At 41.1% G+C, this 28,000-nt stretch overlaps 1 protein-coding gene across 1 annotated transcript; it reads right to left on the reverse strand.

The window, feature by feature from the left end:
* Positions 1–5,494: 5,494 nt before the first annotated feature.
* Positions 5,495–27,987, reverse strand: PARVG (parvin gamma). Its single transcript, XM_041464339.1, has 13 exons — positions 27,813–27,987; positions 23,343–23,436; positions 22,771–22,835; positions 19,855–19,957; positions 18,770–18,910; positions 18,262–18,377; positions 17,330–17,385; positions 16,404–16,426; positions 14,381–14,442; positions 14,214–14,282; positions 13,275–13,376; positions 9,667–9,739; positions 5,495–7,653 (listed from the first exon to the last, which is right to left on the reverse strand). Exons 2-13 carry the CDS (start codon positions 23,419–23,421, stop codon positions 7,574–7,576), a joined length of 969 nt encoding a protein of 322 aa, XP_041320273.1. The 5' UTR covers positions 23,422–23,436; positions 27,813–27,987; the 3' UTR covers positions 5,495–7,573.
* Between the last annotated feature and the right edge of the window lie 13 nt (positions 27,988–28,000).

Here is a 28,000-nt window from a genome sequence, read left to right on the forward strand (position 1 = left end):
AGTCTCACAGATATGTATGCTTAGCAGAAAGATTTTGAATGTAGAATCTGAAGAAGGAATAGAGATAGAAGCAAGTTTTGATATAGAAGAAAAGAATTGCTGAGCCAGTCTTACTGGATAACCAAGGAGGCAAAGGGTATGTTAGTTAGAAGGGGGTTTTTATAACTTAGAGCAAAGGATAAATACACCTCAAACAAGAAGATGTTTTGCCAAGCAGAAAAATAACACAGGCAAACAAGTTAGCAGATGTTGCAAGCAGAAAAAAGGTCTCAGAATTTTCCACTGCAAGAAAACTTAAAAACAACTTCTAGCTTAAACTGTAATGTACTAACTTTTAGTGATTGGAGAATAGTAACATGAGTATGGTAATTATAATAGCTATGATAGGTTATAGATAAAGGTTAAGGTATAGATCGCTTCTACTGTACTAAGATGCTCAATAAAGAAAAGTACATAATGCATTTGTGACCTAAACTAAGGGTCTCCAGGCCTGCCTGCAGCTGGAGCTGACAGCTGTAGGCACAGGCTCTGTCACCCACGACCCTGGACTGCTGTAATATCTTGGATGTAATAAACCTGCATTTTGAAGAGCCGCCTGGAGTCCCGCATCTCTCATCATGGCTCTTACAACTCTGTGTAGATGTACAACTCTGTATAGGTGTCAAAAGTTAGCAGAATCTATTTCTGGTTTTTTTGCAATAAACCCTGAGACTTTTATGTTTTCCTGATTCTAAAATAAAGGGAGGAATTATTTCAAAGGGCATATTAAAAGAGAATGAAAAAAAAAAAAATGTTGTACCAGCTTGAAGGAGATTGTGCCTTTGGAATATGAATCAATTTTCTGGATTTCATTTTCTACTCACACACTGGAGCTGCCTTTTCCCACCTCCACTCAAGAGAACAAGTAAGGACATAACTTCTACTTGGTTTTTTCTTTTTTTTTTTTTTTTTTTATTATTAAAAAACCTTTTGATATAGCAGATGACACAAAATGTGTTAGCTGCCCACTTCTGCAGAGATGCACAGTGAACTTCAGTAACATACTATGTGCTGAATTAAATTGTCTGCCAAAAGCAAGCAAACTTTTCTAGGCAATCTGTTATTTGACACATTCTAACCAGTAAAGCCTGTTGGACCATCTGCTCTGTATAAAGTCCAGGGTACATGTTTTACATGGCTCTAAACTCAGCAGCAAGCCAGAGCCAACATTTCCACAGTGGGGATCCCCTACAAGAAAATCTATCAACAGCTCTTGCCCTCTTGGCTTGGTGTCCGAGATCCAGGAAAATCCCTTCCCCCAGTCTATTTTCACCTGCTCACTGCCAACCTGACACACCCAGGAGAAGCTACACTGCTGCACACACAATTCCCACACATGGGCATCCAGAAATCCCCTATACAACCACAAAAAAACCCAGGATACAACAACTGTACTGGAAGAGGCTGACCTGTTGGAGTTCTCAAACACTCCAAAAATTTCAAACCCTCCCTATTCAACATTTTCCTGCCAAAAAAGGAAACACAACCAGGAAAACTACACACAGACACATCTCTCAGCTGCCTTGCATCAAAAGGTAAAAGTGGGAAGGAAAATTAGCTCATTACTGGATCTGGCTGTACTTCTGGATCCCTAACACACTGGCTCAGTCAAAATGTTATCTGCTATCTTTGATATTATTTTAATGTTGGAGGAAGCATAAAGAAATTCTTCTTGAACCACTGAGAAATATTTTAAATTCTTATACACAGCAGCCAGCTGCTGTTTCCAGAGGTTTTTATACAGCTTTTTGCATTTCAAATACAGCTTCTCTACCAGATACTTCCCAGTGACATCCTGGCAGCTCAGAGTAAGAAGAGGAGAAGGAGCTGTTGGACCACCTATACCAGCACCACAAAGGGGGCACAAAAGGGAGGAAAATTGGGGTGGACAAGGAGTTAGAATGTCAAAATACTGAAATATGTAGGGGGAAGCACATATAGAAAAACTGGATGCTAGAATGAGTGTCGTGGTGCGTTAAGTCGCGGCTAGGAGACAACAGGGGTGCCACAGCTCCCCCCTTTAAGCTGTGCACGATTCCAGCTACCAAGGAGGTTCAGCCCAGGGACAAAAAGCAGCAGCACGGGTCTTGGGGTGGAACTGGGGTAACTCTATTCAATGGCAAACTCCCTGGGACCAAGGTCCCAAGAGCCTGAACCAAGCGCAGGCACTAAATAAACAGGGGAGGTCTCAGGGGAGGATACAATTTTTAACCAATCGGGAGAACTGGGGGTGGAACAGAGGGCGGGGAAATACAATCTGTAAAACAATGGAGGATCTTAAGTTAAAAAATGGGGTTTTTTTAACTGACAGGGAAGTTTCTAGAGGAAGGGGCAAGTTCGGGGAAGGACTGACATCTGAGCAGGGGAGGAGCAGGCAAGGTTTTTGGGGAAGAGGGTAGGGACAGGAGGGATTGACAACTTGGCTGGGAATGGCCAGGCAACAAACAGAAGGACTGACAGTTAACCAAACTGAATAACAATGAGGGACCGAGTCTAAATTTAGAAGCCCAAGATACAAAATGGGGAACCCATGCCACTCCAGAAGCAGGGGGAAGAAAATATAGAGGGATTTCCAAACCACAAATTAAACAGTAAAACATGCCAAATAAAGAAAATACACTACAACAAATGAGGCTGTAAATTGAGGTTTATTCATTTCTTCCATAATTTTAGTTGGTGTGTCTGCAGAATAGCTGTCAAAATACAAGTATCTGACTCCACTAGGAGTCTTTATCTTACTATGACACTAGTATAACTTAATGTGGCCCAAACTATCTGGACTTTTTCCTATTTTATAACAGAATTGTGGTTTTTTAGTTGTGTTTAGGGTCAGATCACATTTTCATTACACCACTGCCATTTCAGATCATATATTTCAACTTCCCATTTACCAGCATGGGCATAACCCTGTAGCTGGGCTCTATTCTCCAAAGAAAGCTGAAGCACCCCACTGCCACAGGGTGTGTGCTCCCTGCAGCCCTAGGATAAGCTCAGTGCAGGCTACAGCTCTCTGGAGCAGGTAAATCCCAATGGCACCTACAACAGAGTGCAGGGAACAGCATGAAGCACCCCAACTGCAATTCCCAAGCATTTAATGAGAGTACATATGGGGAGCTCCCATGTTGTCATCATATTGCAAAAGTTCCATACTGTTGTCTCCTTATTGCAAAGGTTTCATATCTTCTTGGTGTTTTCTCGTGGGCAGCTCTTCAGAGCACTCTTTCTTCCTCACAAAGTAGCCAACTGACTCCAGTTCCCTTCTCAACCAGCCAACCCACTCTTTTATAGCACTCTTCTTCTCATTGCTTACAGCTGTGACCTGTTAAAGTCAGGCCTGTTCCTAATCTTTGGTGATTGGCCCAGCTGCAACTCCTTAGGGGTGAGATTACTTTCTGCACTATCTTTATTTTCTTATATTCTATCCCCCCACACTCCCATCTAAGCATCCAGTTACAGTTCTACAGATAAAACTAATCAGTTTCTGACTAAGCTACTCCATTCTCCTCTAATATTTAGCTGCTATTCTGTATTATTTTATTGGCTCCTTGCTGAGGGGTGTGAAATTAGTTATGTGCAAGCTGAGAGAGGGCACCAATAGAAAAATCCTTAGTAACCTTAATTTTAGCCAGTGGCTAGAGCAGAATGACTTGGGAGACTCTGGTAATAAAGGAATGACATGGGGTAAAAGGCTTAGAAAACTAAAGGGGGAAGTGAACTGCAAAGGTACCCTGATGTTGCACTGTGTTGAAAACAAGATGCAAAAAAAAACAGAGGTGGTTTGTTGTGTTTGGGGTGTTTTTTCCTAATTTTTAAGCTTTAGAAAGTACAGTTGGTCGACAGAGAGGCTAGGACAGCAGATATGTGCCAGTCCACAGTATTGCTGTCCTGATTTCATTATCACTTGTCTCAAAACTCATCTCTCCATACCTCAGTCTTTACATCCTGTTCACAATCTCACCATCCTAGAAAATGTTGAATGGCAGAGGAAACACATCCATCTCCACAGTGAGCAGAAAGGTTCATATACACTCATTTGTTTCCTCCAAAGTAACACTTTCATCCAGTCTTTATTAAAATATCAATTGACTAGAAAAAAAAAATCACTTGTGAAAAGCTGACAATGGCTTTTACTCTTTGGGGAAATTTTAGCAGCCTGTAAGAGAAATAACAGCAAGGTCCCTTCGTACAGACACAAACACAGGTCATGGAGAGGTCATGGAGAAGAAGAATTTGAATGAGCTGCTTTCATGGTTTGAAAACCTAATTGCCAAAGAGTCTTACAGCAGCCACTGTGAGGATGGCTCCCTGCAAGAAACAACACAAGAGAAACAATTGGAAAAGAATAAAGGAAGGGGGAAAATGAGAGGGAAGGAAAGGACAAACATTAAGAACTGGCACTCCCACCCATCAAGCAGGTGAAGGCTGCCAGAATTTTCCATCTGGAGTTCCCCTGCCCCATTGCAAGGCAGCAAGGGCCTGGCTCCAGAGCTGTAACCACATGATTGGGGTGACAAAAATATCAGTGTGATCCTGACAGGACCAGTTCCCAAGGAGGAGAAGGAAGTTTGACAGCAGGGACAGCTCTCCAATTCCCTCAGACTTTACAGGCAGTACCAATCTCAGTCAGTGGCTTGATCCTATTAATGAAAACTTCTGTGCATCTGCATTCCCTTAAAGTCACCCTGGTAACTCTACACCTTCCACCTGCAGTCCTCTCCACACAGCCTTGCCACTCCACCTCCAGAAATATGTATTTTTATGGATGAGTCTGGGTATTTTGGAAAGAGTAGATGATGGAAAGATGACAGCAAGCAGGAGTAGGGAACCCTTCAGATCTGTCCCACTTCCCAGCTACTGCTGTGACCCAAAGCCACCACACCACTGGCCTAGGGGACATGGAAAGCAATAGAAGCTCCTGTAGGGCTTTGGAAGGGACCTTAAAGATTGTCCAGTTCCCACACTCCTCCTCGGGCAGGGGCACCTTCCACTAAAGCAGCTGTTGGCATATTCTTTTTGACTCTGTCACTTTATCACTAAAATGGTGCCAAGGCTGTGGCTACATCTCAAGTGTAAATAGTGCACTTGTATACTACACCAATTTATGGAGTGGGTGTCTGAATGATGGATTAGTAAAATTCCACAGCATGTTTTAGGAATCAAACACAGAGCCTTTATCAAAGAGGTCAGACCCAGCAAAGGATTTTTCATAATATCATGGCTACAGTCAGACACATGAAATGTATTATAAATTTGCTCTCACCATAAAAAGCAGATTAAAACATTAATTTTTAGTCTCAGCATGTTTTTGATTCAAGTACATTAACCATCTTTTCTCCTCTGTAGGTTTTCAAAAGAATTACTTGTTTATAACAGGTGTAGGCAAGCTGGTGTTGGAAAGGGAATATGACCCTTTCTTTTATTAAATATCAAGGTCTAGACTTCTCCTGTTGGAAGTACAAGCACTGGATTTATTTATGTCAGAGGAGTGGAACACAAAACTCAGAACACAAGGATTAAAATTCAGCAGTTTCCTTGAGCAGTAATAGCCATCTAACCAGAGCAGCACTAGCTAATCCTCCTAGCACTGGTGGCTTTTTCCTAACCCAGGTCATATGCCTGGAGTCACACACTGGAACTGAATTCTGATCACCAGCACAGGGCAAGAGGTTCCGGACAGCTTCCCAGGAGGAAAAGGCCACACTGCTACTAAATCACTGCCCAAGCCCTCCTGCCCCCTCACCCCTGCTCTCCACAAGCCACATCCTGGGTTTATCTGCTCAACAGCAATTCATTCTACAATGAATGCATATTCTATGTGCAGTGTTACAAAATTTTGCAAAGGAAGAATAAACTTCTCAGGTCTCCCACTTGATTCTTGGAAGCCCATTAAGGAATCAAGCAAGATGCCTATGGGGACTTGGAAATGAAAGAACCAAGTATTCTTTACTTAAGTTGTCCAGATCAGCACACACAACTAATATTTGCTGGAGAATCACGTGATCTTGGTAGCTCATTGGAACCAAAGATTGTATTTTTCTCTGTAAAAATGTCACAAGCTAATTCTTGGTGCAGAAGGGATTGGTCTCAGGGCAGTTTGCACAGCTCTGTTCCCCAGCAGCTGTGCACTGTTACCATTTCCAAAAGACTTATCAGCATTGCTATCTAAGGATCTTCCCTGGGCTGAATGATCCAGACATAGACACAACAAATTATCCTCTGTAAATGTCAACACTCACACCCAGCAAGCTCTGCTTTCCCATTAACACACAGATGGAGGATCAGACCAGAGATCAAACATCAGAGTTACCCACGGCAGGAAATTTATTCAGTTTAGATGGAAGCAAAAAAAAATACTGAAGCTTTTTTTTTTCTAATTATATCTCTAGTTTTATGCAACATGACATAAATTTAAAGTCAAGAGAGTAGATGGAGGTTTTGAACGGAGTTCTGATTTAAATCCCCCAAGGAAGATCGAGGGTGATCATTAATAAATCATGGCTACCTGGATGCACACAGAGGAAACTGCTGGGAGGCTGGGGATGGAGGCTGGACAAATTCACCTAGGAGCCTGAGGAGTTTGAGATGATTCAGCTGTCAGAGGTGCTGGGAAGCTGAATTCACTGCTCCCACCCGTAGTGGCCTCTAGCTCCACCAACTGCAGAGCTCAGCCAGCATCTGCCCACTTCTTACTGCAAAGTGCAGATGTGTGTCTCCCTCTCACAACATGCAGGACAAGGATTGGCATTCCTGCTAGCCAGAGTTGGTGTCAGGGCTGCAATTGGAGCTGGACATGGTTTGGCATTGGCTTAGCAAGGAAATAGGGGCATCCTTCTACAGCTGTGCAGGAGAACCCCCTGTTCCTGCCCAGTCTCACACCAGCATATCGTGCTGAGTGCCTTTTCCATTTTTGAGCAAATGAGCACTTTTATAGAACACTTGGTAAGTTCACATTTCATTTTTGCAAACTATTCATTTGTCATCCAGTTCATATCCTCAGTCTGACAGCACTGGCCACCTCCCTAAAGCAAGTTTTGAACTTCAGGTGTGTCTCAGTCCTCCCCCTCTGGTGGGTCTTTCTCCTCTCTAGTTCTCCAAATGACTTCCAGAAGCAGGAAAATAGAGAGGATGCAACAACTTTCAAAGTCACCTTCAGGAGCAAAGAATACAGGGCCCAGAATAAACACACATTTAATTTCCTTGCAGCATTGGGGGGCTCAGAGAATACAGAAGGCAGGATCTGGAACAAAAGCTACAGCCCTAGAATTTCATCAGCTGTGGACACACATTTGCACTTGCTCAGGCTGTGTATGTCAAACCTTGCATGAACAACATATTTGCTATACAGTGTTAACACAGCAAGTGTCAAACGCCAGTGCATGCCCAGAAGCAGGGGCAAACAGAGCTGGGAATCCAAAAACCACACCATGGTCTGCTAGAGACAAAACAAAACAAAAAACCCAACCCAAAATAGAAAAAAAAAGAAAAACAAACAAACAAAAAAAAAAAAGGCAGCTCATGCTCTTGGCCTTGTTCTTCATGCTTCTTTGGTTCTGTATTTGGAATACAAGCAATACAGAACTCGTATTATAGCCTTCATGTCTCCATTCACAATATCTGTGGATACACAAACCAGAGACAACAAAACCAGATGGGAAGTATTAGCAGTCCCCGGAACAGGATGAGACTGCACCTGCCAAAGAGAGTCTCCCACATTTCCCCAATTATAATGTGAACTTGGACAATCGAATTGCAACAGGAAGCAAAATAGGAACTACAGAGGTAGAAACTAATAATTTATTAAATTAACATGAAGAAAAGGGACTTCTGCTGCTGGAAGACAAATAAGGGCAAATAATGCAGAGTAAGAAATTCACTAGCAAAGAGCAGAGTAGATAATTTAATAGGGCTTTATGTCTTGAGGTTTTTATGATTATTCTGTGTCAAGAATCATCATTTTTTTGTTGTGCACTTTGTTGTACACTTTTTTGTTGACACTTTATTTTTTTTGTTGTAATATTTCCATCATGTTTTGCTGCCATTTGATGCGTTGTCTTTTATTGGATTTTTGGTTTTGTTTTGTTTCTGTTGTTTGGGGTTTTTTTCATTTATTTTTCAGCTTTTTTCTTCTTTGCTATATAAACTGCTCTTGTATTTAAAAATTGCAGTGGAAGGGAGTAATGGATTCAGAGGGGTTTCTGTTCTTCTTATGGTACTGTAAATCACTGGGAGAAAGACTAACAAAGAAAAACCAGTAAAATTAGATCCTTGAAGAGTCTATATAGCATAGCTCTAGCAATGACTCCTAAATAATATTAAATTCACTCACTAGCTGAGGATTTCCCCAGTGAAGGTAAAGAACTTGGGAATGATGGCACCAGTATTTCTTATAGTGATCAGCTCTGTGTTTGAGACTGTGCAGAACAGCCAGAGGGGAGGAAGAAAAGAACAGATTTATTTCTTTTTACACAAAAGGTGGATCTCGGCATGGAGACCTGAGCCCACACACATTACTCTGTTAATGTTAACATAAATAAAAGATCTTTAGCTTTCCAGGCTCCTAGCTCTGTGCAGCACAGCAAAAAGCCCACAGTTTGTGAATGCGCAGCATGCAAACTGCTGACATCACCAAAGCAGTAGTGGGAAGAGAGAACATAAGGGAAAACAAAGGAAGCCCTAAATCCTCTCTTTCCCTCTCCATGTTACCATGTATTATGTACCCAACACATGTACCCAACCCACTCATAAATAAGTAACAGGGAGCTAGAACTGGAATAATACTTTTTATTTTTAATAAAGATTTTACTTCCTTTTTCAGCAAAAAGTTTGTAGAGGAATGCAGGGATTATGTGCCCTGCAAGAGGTCAGACTTTGCAACCACAGCACCACCCATTAATTAACCACATCCCTCCTCCCATCAAGAGCTGTCACCAAATTTTTCTGTGGAGTACTTTAATTGGAAAACTGGACTCATCCAAATGGAGCTTGTTTGTTTGCTTTTGTGGTGGAGGAAGAAAGAGGAGCATGCATGTACATTGATTCAGTGATGGAAGCATTCCCTTGAATGAAGGAGATCAAGATTCAGCTCCCAAGTCTGAACCAAGCATAACAGCCACTAAAAATATTTCATATTTTTATATGAGAAATATAAACTTTCATATTCAAGAGACTGACCCACCACTCTTCTGAGTTTGAATAGAGTGATCAGTGTTTCTGATTACCCAGAGAAATTCTTCAAGGTATCTTCCCACAGAAACAAGCTTGCTTTTAATGCACTGAAAGTTTTTATGAGACAGGAAAATAGCTTTGCCTCCAGCTCAGCTGCTGTAATTTCCCTAGGAGCTGTCACTGGTTTAAATTTTAACAAATTCTGAATTACTAAACAGTTTAAGTTTAGTGTAAAGTTACTAAACTTATAATAATTCAACTTTTTTAGTACAGAAATAATGATTTTTCAAAAACAAGGTCTTATACCTCTATAGTTCATTCTGCATGAGAAGCTGTAGGGCAGCCATATAATGAAATGTGCCAGTGTCATTTCCAGAACCTGCTTGCTGCAATTACTCAAACTTTTGCTAAGCTGGGATGTTAGCAATTCTATTCCAGGTAAGTTTGCATGTTATGACTCACCTTCAGAATTCACAGGAAAATTCAGAAGGCCTCCCTCTGCTAGCAACTCCAGTGCCAGGTTAACATTGTGCAGCTGTTGGAGAGAGACAGATATTAATATAGCTGAAAATATTTTCTAATCAACAGAAGATTTTAAAAAGTATTTCTCTAGTAGCTGAAGATGTTGATTCATAAATATGTACTCATATTCCTCTCCTTAGTTTTGATGAAGTGCTCTTCAGAATTTTTACTAATTATCATATAAAATTAGATGTAAAATCCGTCTCCAGCAAAACATATCCCATGAGGTGGGCAGAAGAATCCGTTTATTTAAAAATAGACCTTGCATGTGAAAGACTTGTGTTAATGGGGAAAACAGGCTAGATTCCTAACTGGATCTAATGGATGCATGGAGTCTATTTCTGGGTATTTTTAAACAATGCCCATATGCTTACCACACTTGGAACAAATGAAAAGGGAAAAGTTCTCTATATTTCCTTCAGAATTGCAAAAATCAGGTATAATTGTTAGGTAGAAGTTTCTGCTGTACTTCTAAAGTGTCTATTTACATTAATAGTAGTGATGATATCCTCAATAACACTCATCAGAAATGAAGCCCACGTCTATGAATGAAGAGAGAGGTTTTTTTCTCATTTTTCGTCACTGCTTTTTCTGTCCCTTCCCCACATAAAAGCAGCATCACACACATAAGCAGTAGTTGTAATCGATTTTTTTAAAGTAATATCCCCTTCTAACAGCTTAAGGGTAGTTGTTTACTTGGCTGGTAATTAGCAAATTCCCTTCCTCTAAAGGAGTAACAAGACCTGAATGAACTTCAGATTTTCTCTTCCTGTCTTCCCTGAGCTACTGGGCAATTTATCCTTTGGGAGGCTGCTGTTCCCTGTTATGTTTTGACAATAAGCACAGGAGTCCCTCCCTGCATAAGCCAAGCAAAACCCCTGTGCTCTGAAGTGAAGCAACAGATTTGTGTTTCACCTGGTTTTCTGGTTTGCAAGTAACTGAGGCTGCCTGTTCAGATTCAGGTTTGTTTTCTTCCTTTGATAGTCAGCAGACAGGAGAGTTTAAGACCATGCAGTTCTACACACTTTGCTGATTGGAATGAATAAATCAAATGTTTCCTCAGTGAACCAGTGCAGGCAAAAAGAGCACATTTCCCTCTCTCTAATACATCAGGGATTTCCAAGGAATGGCAACATGTGCATTTCAAAAAGCATCTTCAGACAGAAATACCAATAATTACCCAAGAAAGGGAAGCCTTGAAAATAAGGTGCTTTGTCCAGCTGTGCATTCTGACTCAAAAAAGCTGGACAGTTTTCTAGAGTCTACAACTGGACAGCAGCCAGGACATCTAGGCCTGTTTTGGCAAAAGAACTTTCAGCTCTGGGCCTGTTTTGGCAAAAGAACCAAATTCACACAGTTTTGACAAGCACACGAGCCCTCCATCATCATCTTCATCTCATGACTGCACAGATAACGCCCCTATTTTCAGCCTGAACTATTTTGTGATCATATTCTTTGTCTCAGAAAACATACACCTTTCTACATTCAGGAGCACCCAGAGCTGCACTTTACAGTTACTTGTAATTGCCTTTTATTTTTTTAGCAATAAACACCTCAAAAAACCCTGCAGCAAACCTGCCTACATGCAGTGTTAGATTCTTGCACTTCAAAATTGATCACCTCCTAAATTTCTGTCATGAATTTGTTTTCATTAGAAGGAACCATAAGGTGGATTCACCACACTGATCCCAACAGTGCATGTGGTTGTCACTCTTCCAAGAACAAATTAGATCTTTTAAATCCCAGTAGAGGCTACGTCTTTATACTTTACTGCACCAATTAATGTCTAAAATAACAGGGAGTTAGAAAGCACAGGGGAATTGAAAGACATGTTTTATGTACAAATGACAGCTGAACTATGGTTGATCGATATTTTTAGTTGTCATGTTGCTTTTCATTGTGTAATGAGCATCACAGGAGAAACAAATTGGAAATATCACTTTGGCAAACTGTTCAACAGCAAGTCCAGTCCTTGGGAGTAACTTTGCTAAAATGAAATTACTACATTTTGTAAACGTAGTACATTTTATGTAAAGAATTATACTGAAGCAGTACCCAACCCCTTTCTACTCTTCTCTGATGCCTGTGACGGGCAGGGTGAGAACTAGGAAGTCTGAGCTTTGATTTGTAGCAGAATTTTAGAGTTCTCATTTCTAGAAAGACATCTGTGAGGCTAGAATAGGGCTGAACCAAAAGGAAAATGGTTATTTATGAGTTTTTAAATAAGAAAATGTTCAGTGGCTTCCTCTGAATAAAGCTAATGGGAATGTTTAAAATTTCTGTTCAACTCAATGGGAACAGACCAAACAATTTTGAAAACTGAGTGGAAGAAAAAGGGAAGAAAAATAACTCTAAGGAAATGCTTTGATTATGTCAGATTTGATGCTTCAAAATAGATGTTCTTGGACTAAAAAAAAAAAAAAAAAAAAAAAAAAAAAACCAAAAAAAACCAACACCAACACATTTTCATTTTTTTCCTAATACTTTAAACAGTTACCAACTGACAGCAATGAAAAATTTTGACAACATTTGAACCGAGGTGTCAAACAATTGTGCTTTTAAACTTTCTGATTAAAAGCTCCATGGGAATGTTTATTTGTTAATATAGGACCTCTGAGAATTTTCATAGCAAATAAATATTGCCCAGGGACATTAACTGTGTCAAGGTTGGGAAAAAGATGAAAGCTTCATCTGTGCAGGGAAGCCGTAATGCAAACTGTGCCAGAGGAGTGATTTTCTTCTCTGGCAGCTCTCAAGCAAAAAAGATCTGACACATTTCACTTCCAAAGATTTGAGCACAAAACAGGAAAAATAGCTAGAGTTTCAAGATTTTCAGAGCTACTCAGAGACCCAAATGAATAAAAGCCTACTCGCACCAGAGACAATCTGAAAATACTTCAAATATCTCAAAATATATCAACATTCCAGACCTGTGGAGGAGGCAGCCCAGCACACACTTCCTTCTGGCTGGTGACAGCTTTTACTTTTAAAGCACAGATGAAATCTGCCTGGTAGAGGTGGAAAAAGGTGCAAGCAGGTCTGGCTGAGTATGTTACAGCCCCCAGCCTTGGGGGAGGAAACGAAGAGCTACCCAAACACAGAAGGGGCCTTCAAAATGTTCTGGCCATGTCTTGATTAAGGTATATTTTTAGGGCAGCATAAAGGAACTCACAGGGATCCAGTTCTGCTATGCAAGACGTGTCATCCTCTTCAAATCCTGTTTGCAGGACAGACTGGTAGAAGAGAACACACCCATTTCACAGCACAGAGTCCTGGAATTCACCAGAAGGCTGCAGAAGCATGGCCAATGCCAAACAAATGCAAGTAACAGGTGTCTGCCTCCCATGAGATGCTTATTTTGAAGAGGACACCAACCTGTTCTGAGATATTCTGACAGCACTGAGTGCCTGTGTTGGCAATGCCCCAAACCCCCCTCCTGCAAACACTGTGGGCATGGGACTTCACACACAGCAGCGGCAGTGCAAGCAAGAGGCAGCACACACAGCAGTTTTATGGCTCAAGCTCTAAATAATTACAGAACAACCTACCATTTCCATGGTGCTGGCCGGAGTCAGGAAGAAATTCCTTAAATTCAGAAAGTAGCCCTCTAGTTGTCCAATTAGGAGAAGTAAGATAACCCCATCTGAAAACTAGATAAGAATTACCTGAAAATTATTTGGCTTTAGTAAGCTATTGCAGTAAAAGCCATTCTAGCAATAAAAGAATTTAAATGTTACTCAGGCAAGCAGACAGTCTAATGACCCAGCTCCCTCAACCTCTTCCACAGTGAACTTCGTATTTAGTTAGATAAGGCTCCCAAATTCATATTTGTAGAAATACAACCTTCTAAAAGGACAGATATTAAAATAAACTATTCCAGATAGGAAAACACTTCAGATGAACACAAATGCATAACTATAAATAATAGAAAATTGTGCCTAGTTATGTATGACAAAACACTTGAAAACCTTCTTTTCTTACAGTTGCCCACTGGAAAAATCCAGAAGAGCACTCCGTTCACCAGAGTCCAGGGTGCTCAGCCCAAATTCTCTTGCAATTTCATACACTAAAGAAACTCTAAAGTCAGAGGATGAGACTTTGAAATGTGATGAAAATAAGACCTTCATACCATGAAGCAAATGCATCATAAACAATCACTAAATACAGCAATTCACTTGATTTTCATTTTAATGTTCAGGAGACCTTTATTTCCATCCTGACAAAGAGAGCACCCTTAGGAGCTGGGCAGACTCTGAAAATCACTCCCTGTAGCATTACAAGGGCAGCATTCAATACAAAGGCTGTATTTTTTCATTAATTATTAGCTTCAGAAACTTCAGAGACCAAAGCTTGATAGCTTAACCTAAACCTGGAAATCATTATGTTGCCAAATTTCAAATTTACTGTAATAAAAAGGAGAATTCCTAATGGTGAGAGGAAACACCCTCTGACAAAACATGGGTACCATGCAGCTTGGAGCATGCTACCTGAGATTCGATGTCTTTCACATTTAATCCTAATTTTCCAACATGCTGGTCAACAAATTGCAGAAGTGCCTAAAGAAAGAAAAGAAAAGGAAGAAAGGAAAAAATAACTTTTTCAGTATTTAAGCTCAGCCTAACAGATTTTGATGTCTACTAAAAAAGTAAATTACCTTTTTTACAGCATGGCATTTATCTGGAGCACAGCTAAATAATTCATCAAAGGCATCATCTTCTGTATCAAAACAACATTAATTGGTTTCATTTTTAATAACTGAGATATTAGAGCTTTAGTGTGGCTACAGAAGGAGAAAGGTATTTGCACCTTACAATCTAAGGAAGAAAATAGTAGCAGGGAGGCAGAGAAAGATGCTGCTTTTAGATTTATCAGAGGACAGGATGACAGGCTTCCCTTCAGCCTGACCACATCAGAGAAAACAATTTACTTCATTCAGCTCTGTAATTTTCACCTGCAGAGATTCTCAGTTTGTGCTGCCACCAGTCTGAGCACTGGCTAAATTTCACATTACTACAGTTTATTTCTTTTCATTTAGGTTTTTTTTTTACTCTGAACTTCTGGGATAAAATGCAGGGAGCAGAAGAACTGTGTGTTTTACTGCTCTCCTCAAATAGAAATGTCAGTTACACCAAATTTGCAGAAAAAAAGCAGCCTCCTTCCTTCAAAAAACCACAAGCAAGATATGGAGACTCTGCCCTTCCTCTGAAAACTCAGACCTCAAAAGTGGCCAGTGCTGCCACCCAGTTTAAAGTGGGCAAGAATCTGGTGCCAGCAGAGCTGTGTCAGAGAACTAGCAGGACTCTAAAACTTCCAAGGAAATTAGATCCAGGTCCCACCCTCACCTCCCCTTTCTGCCCTGGTGCAGCAAAAGCAGGATCCGTCTCCTCACCCAGCCACAACCCAGCTGTGGTTCAAGCATGAGCAAAATATTTGAAACACCCCGAGCGAGGAGAGGCATTCTGGCAGCTCAGTTAAATGGAGAATCAGCTTCTACAGCACAGGAAAGCAGAGGCAGCTTTGCTTAAGGGAAATTCCTCCCAAAAGACAGCGACAGAGAAGCCTTCTTTGTGAAAGGGATTCCTCAGGTTTCTCTGTTCTGCCTGTTGGGGGTTGCTGCGGGAGCAATGTCAGGGAATAGGTGAATCCATCAAACGAATCAGAGAGAGCCCTCTTCTGGAGCCACGCTTCGGGATTTCTCTCTTTGCTAAGAAAGCTGTGTCAAAAATAGAGAGAGAACATCTTGAAGAGTGAATTGCAGATTTCTCTTCCCAGCAGAATCAGCCTACTAAAAGAAACACCTACTTATGGGTGGGGGTTTTTTTCCTTCCTTCCTTTTTTTTTTTTTTTTTTTGGTGGGTGGGGGTGTTTGTTTGTTTGGGGTTTTTTTGCTTGGGGCAGGGGGTGAAAGTTGAAGGTTTTTTTCACTATTTCAGCTCCCACTATAGAACACTCAGTGGAATAAGTAAGATATTAAGTTATATCATTTGCACCCCTGTAAAGGATGAAAATGCCAAAATAAAGGACACAGCAGAGAATTTAAACAGTTGCCTTGGTTCTCTAGGGGTGCAGTGTGCTCCTTTGCAGCAGGGAAGAGCAGCTCACACTGAAGCCAGAGCAATTCCCAGACCTTCTCCAGGCTTTGCCCACGGGGACACTTTTCACCTCAAGTATTTGCCAGCCCTCGAAAGCCCTATGGGTGAAAGCTCTGGGGATGTTTGGCTGAGCTGCCATCCACGACCTAGTACCAGTGGATTTCAAAATCTCATTTGAAAACTGTGGGAGGGAAAGTACAAAAACTGGTAGCAACAAGAACATAGTTCTGAAGCCTTTATAAATAGTTCCAACAGTAACTATGGTCCATGCACAAATCCAAGCTGGCATTTTGCCTCCAGGCAGGTTTCTTTTTTGGGTCATCAAGCCACCTTCATGCCCTGTCTCCTCTCCCACCTGTTGCCTGTAGCCCACAGGCAAAGTGACCACCCATTTACCAAGCTGTATTCTGTTGGTATGAACAAGCATTAACAAGACATTTGGAGAAAAACACCAGGAAAAAAATCCATGAATCTCCATTAACTTTAGTGGGATCATACTGATTTTATCATGGGGTAAAAATGGATCAGGACATGGTGTATAAAAGCACATAATGAAACACTGAACTTGGCAATGCCAGCACTTACTTGACTGCGCTTCTATATTCTCTCTGGAAGTGCAATAAAAAGCAAGAATTAGAAAAATGATTCAGCAGAGCTGATCTTATTCATAAGCTTTGCTTATCTGCTATCCTGTAAAGCAGGAGATAGAGGTCAAAGTGGCATCAACTTTATGTCAGAGTGACTTTCCAAAAGGCATTTTAAAGTAGATTCTTTAAAGTAGGGTCTTGGAAGCATATGAGATTTTAACTGGCCCACACACCAATGAGCATTTATTTTACAAGCACAATCCTCAATATTCTCTTCCAATAAGCTGCTCATGATATTAGAGCTTGAAGAATTTTGTTTTCTTTTAAAAGAAATTTATATGTTTTGGCATATAAAAATGATAGTAGGAAAAACTGTTTCTAGTTCTTAGAATGATGTGCGTGGTTTTTTGGTATATAAATGGTATCCCACTAAACTGCTTTAATAATGGCAGTAGCTCACACACTCAGCAAGCTAAAACATTTCTTTCACAGTAAAATAAGAAAAGAAATGCCTCTTTGCCTTTATTTAAAAACAAAACAGTGGCAAATTTAAAGTAGATTTAAATCTTTGTGGCTTCAGAAAATTTCCAGTTTAGTTTCACACAGGTAAATTTACAGTACTGGAATTTTATTACTGTATTTGCTATGAAATTCCATGGCAATAACAAATGCTAAGCTTAAGGAATAATCATGCATATTGTTTTATATATAGAATAAATAAAGGTATTGCACTACAATACCAAACTGGAAGAGGGGAATAAAAAAAAAGGGAAAAAAATCAGAGAAACAACTCACATGCATATACATGCCTGGGCTTACATCTCGTTCATCATCACAATCCCAGCTAATTTTTGTGAGGGGGAACACACCCACAATGTTTCTTTTCTTATTGACAGTGTAAAAGCCAGATATATCCCCTCTTACTTGTTTTCTGTGATATATTCCACCACATTTGATGTCTTTAATCCTCTGGAGGTAGTCTGTTGAAAGGACAATAAACAATGTTGGGTTTGTCACAAAAAGACAAGCTTTCATGACCTGTTTGCTGCCATAAATTACTATCAGAGGGAATTTATTCAATAACTCCAGTACAATTAGTACAGGTACTTTGAGAGATTTCTGCTTCCTTCTGCTCTCTTCAGTTTCAAACAGGAAATCTCTTACTTCCCCATCAGAAGAAGTCCTTGGTGTTTGCTTCTCTTCCCTTTCATGCAGTGAAAAACATTCTGTGTTTACATACACTGGTGGTGCTAATTTTTGCAATTATAAATTGTAAATAAATACAAAATAAATAAATATTATAAAATGAATAAAATATAATCATAAAATAAGTAAATATATAATAAATAAATCTTCTCCTACAGTCTCAGAATTGATTTTAAGAAACAAAATAGAGGAATAAAACATGCAGATATTCTTGTAGAGAAAAATACCAAAATGTGACCCTTACAGAAGGGGAGTAAAAACTCCCGTCGCCTAAAGAAAGAAATATTCAGCATTAAAAAAACTTCATCATTTATGAATACAATCTTCTATGTTAAAATATTTAGAGACAGTAACAGCAGAATTTCTTCATTTTCTTCTTTACAGAGATCAACAACATCTGCTTTCAGTTTGGACCATTCCCGTGTTTGGCTGAGGAAGAAGAACAGCATAGTGCTTTTCCCCTTTTAAAGACAGAGTGTCCAAACTGAATACTCAATCTAATCCAACAAACTCAGAAATTGAAAAGTGTGGTTCACAGAAAATACCACTATGTCTTTCCCAGCTGAACACACATTTGTCTCATTCTAAGCAGGTTAGCCTTGTGAAAGGACTTTAGGATCTACTGTAACAAATACTGAAACTACAAATACCTCGATGGTGATTGTCTCCACTTGAACATTTGGAGGCAGAGCCAGGGTGGGTTCAAAGTGCTTTGCTATTGCAACCAGAAGATGCAGTGTGCTCAGTAAGTCCTTTGCCAAGATAGCTATAAAGGAAGAAAATGCTCAAGTGTGCAAAACATGTGAATTTCCCTTTAACATCATGAATTCTCCCTGCGCAGAGAACTCCATAGTCATGGAGGGCCATAACGCTGGTGGAACACCAGATTGGGGTTTGTATAATATCAAAATTTAGCAATAGCACAGCTTAAAAGAGCGACATACATGGATGTTGAGAGCTCTTAAGTGATCCACAAGTCACACACTTAGAGGCGGCAGACCCAGGTGGGCTCAGATATTTCTGTCTCACTTTTGATTCAACTAGTAATTGAAAACAGGTTGTTTAATTACTGGTTTGGCCGCACATTGCCTCACAGCAGCTGTACAGCACAAGAAGCCTGTGATGGATAATTTTCTTTGATTTCACTTCTGCACCTACATTCCACACTCCATTTCAGCTGACTTTCTTCCAGTTGCAAACACTTGGCCACAACTTCCAGAATCACAGAGAGTTTCTGTCGCTGTTTTTTTTCTGTTAATGCAATCTTCTCAACATCCAGCTTGAGAGATCCTAAGTTTTCTTTTACAGAGGTTCCATGGGAAGAAGAAGGATGTATTTTAACATCATTGTAGGGGAAAAGAAAATAATTAGAAACATAAAATGACAGCAGAGCACACAAAGTCTTGTTTTAAATGTTCAGTATCATTTAAGAGCGCTGCAAAAGGGAGAGGACTCAACTCACTCCTTGTAGTGTTATCCCCCAGCCCTAGCTCTTTCAATTTCTTCTACAGAAATCCAAGGGGTGACTCTTTCCTGTAGATAATGCACAAAGTTGATATCAACTCATATATAGAAGAACTCTGAATTCATTGCTCAGGCAAGTAAACTATGAAAAATCAGCCAGTCCTGCTCACACTGCTGCTCTCAGCCTTCATGGAAAGGAAATATATGTAAAAGATGTCCCCAAGGAGAGTGAAAAGGGAAAGAAAAATGTATTAGGGACAGGAGAGATGGAGAAATATAAATAGGTAACAGGCTGCTCCAGGGGGTCACATCTTTATACAAGCACCACATAAAGCCAAAAGCCTCTTAGATTTTTACCAGTTCCAGAACCAAAACAGTTATTTGGACCTAGAGCTTTTAAATATTTCTTTTCTTTTTTCTTTTTTTAAGGTAGAAAAACATATACTACAGTGCTGATTCCATCCAATGTTTCTAATAGCACCACAAGCCACCTTTGTGTTCCTGGTTTGTGTTCCTCCTTCATTTCAGAAGCATGGAATTTCACACTTCATAGTTAACCTTTTCATTATGTCAACTAGCAGGTATTAAGAATTTCTTAGAAGTAAAATAACCATGCAAAACAATAGTGGGAATTTGTTCAGAATTGTGATTTTCACAGCTGGCCCCCAGTGCAGTGAGAAGAGATGACAGGTCCCTGCTACTGCGATTCCTGAGGTTTATTGATTAGAATGTTCCTCCATGAGATGTCCGCAAGAACTAAACTCAAAGGAGCAGCTCACCCAGGAGATGATGAAGTACCAGCCCATCATACAGGTCTTCCTCCAGACTTTTAACTACTATGTGTTCCTCTTTCAGAACTCTGTTGATCCACTCAGTCAAGAACTGCAGGGGAAAACAAAGCAATTAGAACCCTGCTGTTCAGGCAGCACAGCACTCAGTGCTATATTCTGTTTCACCTCTCTCTTCAGTCCCTTATCTCAGATCTTGGTTTGCTTTCAATCTCCACTTCCTTTGTGCTTTTTGGTTGTTTTCTAAAGGGTTAATTTTTCCTAATTATCAAGTGAGACAGACATCTTGCTACTTATATTCCGAGGAATTATGTTATACATCTCGGGCCCTCCTCCCACTTCCACCAGGGAAAAGGCTGCACAGTACACTTCCCATTCCCTGTCTTCATCCCACACCACAGAATTCACACAAATTCAACTGCCAGGCAGAAGTCTGTAAGAAAAGAGGCTTGGCTCATTCTGTGGGTAGTTTCTTGTACTCGTCCACACTATTAGCACTCCTCCCTCTCATCTCCTGGTTTTGTTTTCTTTTTCTTTCTGCAATATTTCTGCACTCAATCCCCAAATACCTCCTTGGAACTTCCTTATGTGGCAGTCCTCCCACTGGCCTTCCAATATCTCTTCTGCCTTTGCAAAGGGGAAGCTGCTCAGGAAGCCAAGGTCTGGCTACAAAAGGGGAGGAACCACATGTGCTCCTAGATGGAAGAACAAAGCAGCTCCTCAGTGCTTCTCCAAGCATGTGTTTTATTCACATGTGTTGAGGGAAAGGGAATATGACCTGGTGAAGCTGAACAGAAAAGCAGTACCACCAGCTGGCTGCCAACATGAAGATCCCTCTTGTAAGAGGGAAGGGTAGTGCTTTTATTGCTGTGATTATTATGAGTGAGTGTCAATCCTTCTCACTTGCTGTAAACAGAGGAGAAAATTTGTACCAGATTCCTGTAAGCTTGCCAACATTAACAACAATGTAAGAAGGGTTTGAAAAGAAAAGTCTCTGAGAAGCTTGAAACTGCACAAGAAATAAAAAAGCCTGAACTGGGAAGCTGTCAAACTGTAAAATGCACCTCAGCTAAGAAGTAACAAGATCAGAAAGCTGTGGTCTTCAGCTGATGCTTGGTGACACTTTGGATGTGTAAGGGGTAGAGCAGAACTCCAAACACAACAGTCCAGCCAGAGGGAAGTCAGAAAAGCAGCAAGCACTGCTGAGCACCCCTATGGCATCCCTCCTTTGCTCTCCCAGCTCGACACATCCTGCATCCCCTCCTTTGCTCACCCAGCTACATGCACAGCCTGCAGCTCACACAGTTCTGCTTTCTGCCCAGTTGTGGGGGCTCCACTCAGCTGCAGAGCAGAGCCTTATGTCTACAAATGAGCAAACAGGGAAAGTAGAAAAGGAATGCTTTGAGAAGCTTGCTGCTGGCTTCTGAGTGTAACCATCTTCTATTTTACATGCAGCTGGATATTTATAGCAACTACAGGGAGCCATTTCGTATTTCCCAGTTCTCCAAAGCCACCTCAAAATGAAAATGCAGTGAAAGTCTCTCCCCCCAGTGAGTTTCTTTACTTCCTTTGTTCTTCCCTTGAAGATTCCTCCCTGTCCCCGTCTCCATCCCAAATGTTTCTCTAGAGAAGCCATCAAATCTTTAGATTAAGAAGACAATCAAGGGGCACTGATGGGAACCCAGAGGACTTTGTCTCCCTCAGGACACAATTTCCATCTCCTCATCACCCCAAGAAAAGACATTAGACAGTGATGAACACCATTTCAGGAATCTCTGACAGGAAATGAATTAAGCACTGAAGCTCACAGAATTTTCATAACTGAGGAAAACTCTTCATTTTTGGCAGTCTCAAAATAACAAATCCAGTCTTTCTATACACAACATAATTGCATTTTGCAGCATCACTTTTCAGACTTTGGTATAACAACATCATGAAAACCTGACACAAAATCAAATCTTTTTGATCAAATGTGCATGAATACCTAATATAGAAACACACCTACTTACATGTTTATAAATGATACAAAATACAAACAACAACACATATCTTAAGCTGCTTTTCATAATTTTTATAACAATTTCAGCACCTCTATAATGCAAGGATTGCTGGTCTCATAAGACACAGGCCACTTTTCTTCCAGGAAGTTTCATTATGTGGACTGTGCCATTAGAGAAATTGAAATAATGATCAAAAACACTGGGAAGACTTTCAAAATGAGATGGAAATAAAGCACTTGCATGTGGAATAGGACTCATCCTTCACAGTTACCATACAAGAGCCTGAAAGCTTTCATCCCGAATTCCTGGTGACTTGGATACTTTTCAGCCCATCCCCCTTCTGCTCTCTGCTAACCTTGCCAGCTGAGCCAGCTGCTGGTGAAGGCTTGCTGCAAATCAGTAGAGCACTCCTAAAAGTTACCATGGGATCAGTGCAGCAAACCTGCACTGTATCACTCTTTAGTCACAGCAAATGCTGACATGGGTCTGCTTGAGGTTCCAAGATTCCCAAGAATCCCTGGATTCTTGTAGCTGTTACCTTACCATCACAATGAAAGAGCAACTGGGTGCTTCTGGTGTGACTCGCCCACACAGCCCAGGTTAGGAGAGGTGTCACATCAGAAGCCACTCAGGTTTGTATCTGCATTCCACACCCAGCAGTGCTCACTGCATTGGAAGCTTGATCCTGTATGGTCCCAGCCACCCTGATGCTGTGCTGGAACAAAAGTTTGGCTTCCTTTTTGTGAAGCCCAAATGCCAAAAGCAGAGCTCATTCTCATCTGTAGAGAGTGGGGGACTGGGGTCAGAGGGCTGGGCAATTTACAGGGCTGAAAGAGGTTAAAGAACCTTTGTTTGCTTTAGCACAACTTGAGGTGAGGGTTAAACAATGCAGTAAAAGAAGTGGTACCAGTTTCAATTCTTCCAGTTTGAGGTTTTTGCCTGGGGTCGGTTTTATGAGTTTCCTCTTCTCCCCTGTGGAAGGAAGCAAACAAGATCCATCACAGTTATCAGATATGACTAAAGCAACTGTGCAGCTAAATCTGCTATGAGTTTGATATTCCAAATATGGCTAATTGCCTGATATAGAAACATTTACTTTTCATTTTAGCTAATTCCTTATGAGCAAGAAACTGGTATAGCAGACTACTAAGCCTGCTGTTGGAAATTATGCTTCAGCGTACTTCAAATGAGTAAAATCTAGATGGACAATTCTAGAAAGAGGAAAACACACTTCGTCAGATCCACATGTGTGAAACTTAAATTTCAGTTAAAGAACTAGTTGGACTTTATGTTGCTTCTTCATGATCTGCCCCCAAAGAGTCAGCAGCCAAGTTACACACAGAGAGTTTACTAATTTCTGATACAGCCATGGGATCACTGCTGAAAAATATACAATTTTCATTTGTACAGCACATTTTCTGTTTGGCCCTTCAGGTGGTTCTTTGGCCTTTTTTCTGTCCTGGTTCATAAAGCACATACCTTTCACGATGACATCCTCAGCTAGGAATCGATCAAGTGTAGAAGGCTGTATAAATGAATTTAAAAAGTCTGGATCCATTGTCTTTAATCGCTCCTGGTAAACCAGTAAAAAAACATTGGGGCAAAGGGAACATGAGTAAAGGGACATAAAGATGAAAATTAGTGCTAAGAAAACAAACAAACTGAAAGGGGGTTTTTATCTTTTTATCAGTTACTATTTCATCACTAGCTGCTTTTAAAAAAATCTGAAAATATATTCAATGTGTGCAAAGAAAAAGAAGTTAAAAACAATTTTCATTTTTTGTGTTAATCATAGAATGTAGGAAAAAAAGACCTGAAGTCCTGAACTAAAACTTGTTTTAATCACATCTAATTGTATTTTCCCTGTATTAGATAAGTAAAATCATATTTCAACTGAAGTGAAAAACAAGCTTTCAGTCCCTAAGTATTCATGGATATCTGCTAGAAAATTTAAAAATTACCACTACTTAAGGAGCATTAAATCAAGAATTCAGTAGTTAAATTACTAAGATAAGATACTAAATATAAGCAGCTTCTTTTATTGGACCAGCTGGTACAGATTTGGAGAGACAAGGACAGTTATTGGCATCTGAATAGTCTCTCTTACAAATTCTAGTATAGAGTCATAGAATCAATTAAATTGGAAAAAAACCTCTGAGATCATTGAGTCCCAACTCCTCACCCACCGCTAAATTGTGTTCCCAAGTGCCACATCTGCATTGCTTTTGTATCTTTTCAGGGATGCTGACTCCAACACTTCCCTGGGCAGCCCCTTCCAGTGCCTGAGTGCCCTTGCAGTGCAAAATTTTTCCCTCATGTCCAACCTGACCCTCCCCTGGCACAGCTTGAGGCCATTTCCTCTCATCAAGGCAGGACCAGGCCCTTGGCCTTGTGGAGTCTCAGAGCACTGGCCTGGGCCCATGGATCCAGCCTGTCCAGATCCCTCTGCAGAGCCTTCCTGCCCTCCAGCAGATCCACACTCCCACCTAGCTGGGTGCTGTCCATGAACTGACTGGGTGTGGCCTCGATCCCCTTGTCCAGATCATCAATGAAGACATTAAACAGGACTGGCCCCAGTGCTGAACCCTGGGGACTCCTCGGGACTGGTCACCATCTGGATTCGACTCCATTCCCCACTGCTCTCTGGGCCCAGCCTTCCAGACATGCAAGAAGCAAAATGGTTCTTCATCATAAACTAAATGCACACTGATTTAAGTGCCAGAAATCAGAACTACAAACTGCAACCGTACTGTGGCCTGCAGAGGTGAAAGAAATTACAGGAGGATGAGGGCTCCGGACACTTAGAGCAGAATATGGTTATAGCACAAGTAAGTGAACTCATCCTTCCCAACAGTCCAAAAATCTCTGGAAGTCAGAGCAGAGCAGATGTCATGACCAGACTTTTACTGCTGGGCCACTGTAGGAGAGGGGATGCTGACTGGTTTTGTGCTTTTTCTAACAAAAAATTGCATGCTTCAGAGGTTCCTGCAGGAGAGTTCTTCCACTCCCTACCTGGGGTGCCCACATTGAGAGCTCTGTTTCTTAACTCTTCCTGTGAAATGAGTGAGAATGGCACTTTTAAAAACAATCCAGAGCATTTAAATGAGTGGCTAATCCTAGTTTTAGGAATGGAGTTCCCTCCATTCTGTTACCAGAGACAGCCCTGGCTGGTGCTGCAGGTGCCTGAAGTGAGGTTCTCCCACCATCCAGAACAAGGTACCTGCTGAAAATGCTGTGGCACAGAACATCTCCAAAGTGACATTCTTCTGCTTGATAGCTTTATACACCAAACAGCACAGTGCTGCTCTGAAGGAAGCACATATTTCTTACAGGCACCGGTCAGTACGTTATGAACATGTGTTTTAACAGAGATTTTGCCAAAGTTGAGGGAATATCCATAGAAAATAGCAGTTGGATGCTTTTACACATCAATCTGGTAAAACCAATTGGTACAAAATTGCCAGCAAGGCACTAGGAGAAAGGGTCACAGGAGAATTCATTTCATTATGGTGGCAGCAAAACTGAATGCTATCTGTAAAAAGGTGCTTGTTAAAAAAAAGATAGGAAAAATTGAATGGTGTAGTGCCTGAGGAACAACTGAACTGTGTGAGATAAGACTGCCCAGATGAAATTAACTGAGAAGTTAATTAACAGAGAGCAACCCAAAGGACAACTTATTTTTAAATTAGGTTTCTGACAGCGGTGATGCCTTGGGGAAGTCCAGCTTATAACAGAAATGGTCTGTGTAAACCACAACTTAACTCTCACTCAGCTTTGCAATATTCCATTTGTGTATCTTCTACTTTCTTCAACTATCAAAGTGGTGTGTGGTTGCCTGCCACACCCCTGGGCCCTTTTTGGCCAAGGAACCTGAACATCAGAAGCCACTCTAAAATTTGGAAACCTGTAAGGAAAGGCCTGAAATTCAGCATTTGTAATAAGGTAGCATAATATCCTCTAGGACCTGAGTCCTGTGTGTCAGTCAGAGTTAAAATTGCTCCCCTGGGTAAGATTAACTTGCCTGGTATCCAGTCCCCCCCTTTCAGTACTTTAGGGAAAAAAAACAGAACCCCAAAATCTATAAGCAGTGTAAGGATACAGAGACACTTCCCCTCCAGTGTCCCCCTTAACAGTCTGCAGTTCAGCCTTCCTAAAGCTAAGCAGGTCACTAGGAGCTGTCAACACATTTACTCCCCATGAACTCCCTGCTCATCCCTCGAACATGTCTGTCTCTCTCAGCCCTCAGCAGCAAGGAGTGCAGTGTGGCCCTACATCACCTGAAGCCCCATCTCCTGTTTCTTGCTCTGACCCACCAGCTGTCCCTGAAGGCAAAGGCCAACTGATCCACAATTTCACACTACTGTTAATGTTCCACGTCACTCCTGCCCTACAAACCCAAAGCCTCCCTGTCCATGTCTTTCCAAAACTGAGCTAAGACAGCTGACAGTTGCTCTTCCCTGGAAAACCAGCTGCTCATCCTCAGTGCTCTTTTCTGAGCTTCCTCCAGCATGATCACAGCCTTTTGGAAGTGCTAGGAACGAGACCTGCCCAGATTTAGAAGGGTGCACTGCAGCATTCACAGTGGTCTCTGCTCCTCTCCTCCTAAGTCCTGCTTGCTTTTTTCATCCTGCTGACCCTTTATTGGGAGTTATCTATTAGATCTCCAAGATCTTATTCCTACATAGCAACACACCATTGAGAACCCATCATTTATTGTATTTCAGCTCACATTTATCAGTATTGATTTCCCACAGGCATTTCAGAGCCTGACAACTGCAGTTCTCCAGCATTTAATAGACCCATTGCTTATTACTCATAATTAGCATCCACGAGCAGCCCTTCATGTGGCTGGGCAGCATATTGGTGAGGCCTGGTCCCAGGCAACAGCCTTTCAGAGAATAACATACTGCAGGAACAACACAAAATGGAACATGTCAGGGCTGGGACACCTCCTTGGGTGAGCTGTTTAATGAAAAACAGGAAAGGTCAGAAGAGTTGGTTCTCACATGCAAATTTCCATATTTGCTGCAACCAGCCCCTGCCACCCATCAGTTAAATTTGCTGCTCAGAGCTGTGGCTGACATGCTGGTTTTCCAGTCCACATCCTCCTGCACAAGTTTTTTTTATCAGTACTTGGAATACATTGTAAGAGACAACTGCTTGAATACTGACTGTACAGGCATTTCATTACGACATCTTTAAATAAAATAGCTGCTTAATTATGGGCTATTCAAAGGAAATGGCATTCTCTGAATAAAATGCTCATTCTCTGAGAATGACATGGATATACAGGATTTCCTTTAAACCCAAGGGGTGTTTGATTTCTTCTGTGCCACCAGCAGTGGCTGCCAGGAAGGGCACTGTTCTTAGGTCAGGAGCTAGGCTATTGTACAAACTTGCAATGTCGCAACTACTGATAAACAGCTAATTCTCAAGCTGGGTCAGAGCTCACTTTTCCTCCATGAGTCTTCACAGGGTCTGGCTCCCAGATATCCCCAAGGCACCACACAAAGCACTAATGGGGGTCTCTGGCTTATAAATTAGCTGTAGAATACTCACAAGGCACTTTCCAATCCTACCAGACTCTTGAACTTGTTTCATTTCCTGTTTGAAAAGACAAAAGCCCTACTCTGCCTAGCTCAAATAAGTAGATCACACAAAGGAGAAGAAGGAAAAAACCAAATGGGAATGTTAATAGTAATATTTCCACCTTTGGGAAACCAGAATTAAAAAATAAATAAGGGGGAAAAAAGAATGCACATTGTGAACACAGTCTAAAACTTAGTTTCACTTCCCTGTGTAGTACCTTTTCAGGAGCCATCTTTGCTCATAAGCATCAGAACAGATGTTATCTTAGTAAGAACAATCCACAGAGAGGCAGAAAATCTTCCAGTTAAGAACACTAATTATGAAAAAAGTGCCCAAAAGAGCCCCATTTTCTAGACTTACTATTTTCTCCTTCAGTAACTCTCCAGAAGCTCTTCCAAGACCTTGTCCCAGCTGTAAGGATGCAATTTCTGGGTGAGAGGGTTGAGCCCAGGCTTGGAGGTCTCCCACGCAGGGCAGCACAAAGCACACAAAGGGGAAGTTGTGCCACAGTGCTCTGCTCTTAAAAACAAAACCATGGTCCCATCCGG

The sequence above is a fragment of the Pyrgilauda ruficollis genome, unplaced genomic scaffold, assembly GCF_017590135.1.
Source record: "Pyrgilauda ruficollis isolate IOZ18807 unplaced genomic scaffold, ASM1759013v1 scaffold179, whole genome shotgun sequence".
In the NCBI taxonomy this organism is placed as follows: Eukaryota; Metazoa; Chordata; class Aves; order Passeriformes; family Passeridae; genus Pyrgilauda; species Pyrgilauda ruficollis.

Bases quoted from the DNA above. Each gene is read 5' to 3' on its own strand.
- PARVG (XM_041464339.1), bottom strand. From the start codon at position 23,421: ATGGATCCAGACTTTTTAAATTCATTTATACAGCCTTCTACACTTGAT. The intron at 18,911-19,854 runs GTGAGCTGCTCC...CCTCTGTAAAAG, and splicing joins GGTACTTCATCATCTCCTGG to AAAACTTAGGATCTCTCAAG. The intron at 13,377-14,213 runs GTAGCATGCTCC...ATTCTTATCTAG, and splicing joins TGAAAGACATCGAATCTCAG to TTTTCAGATGGGGTTATCTT.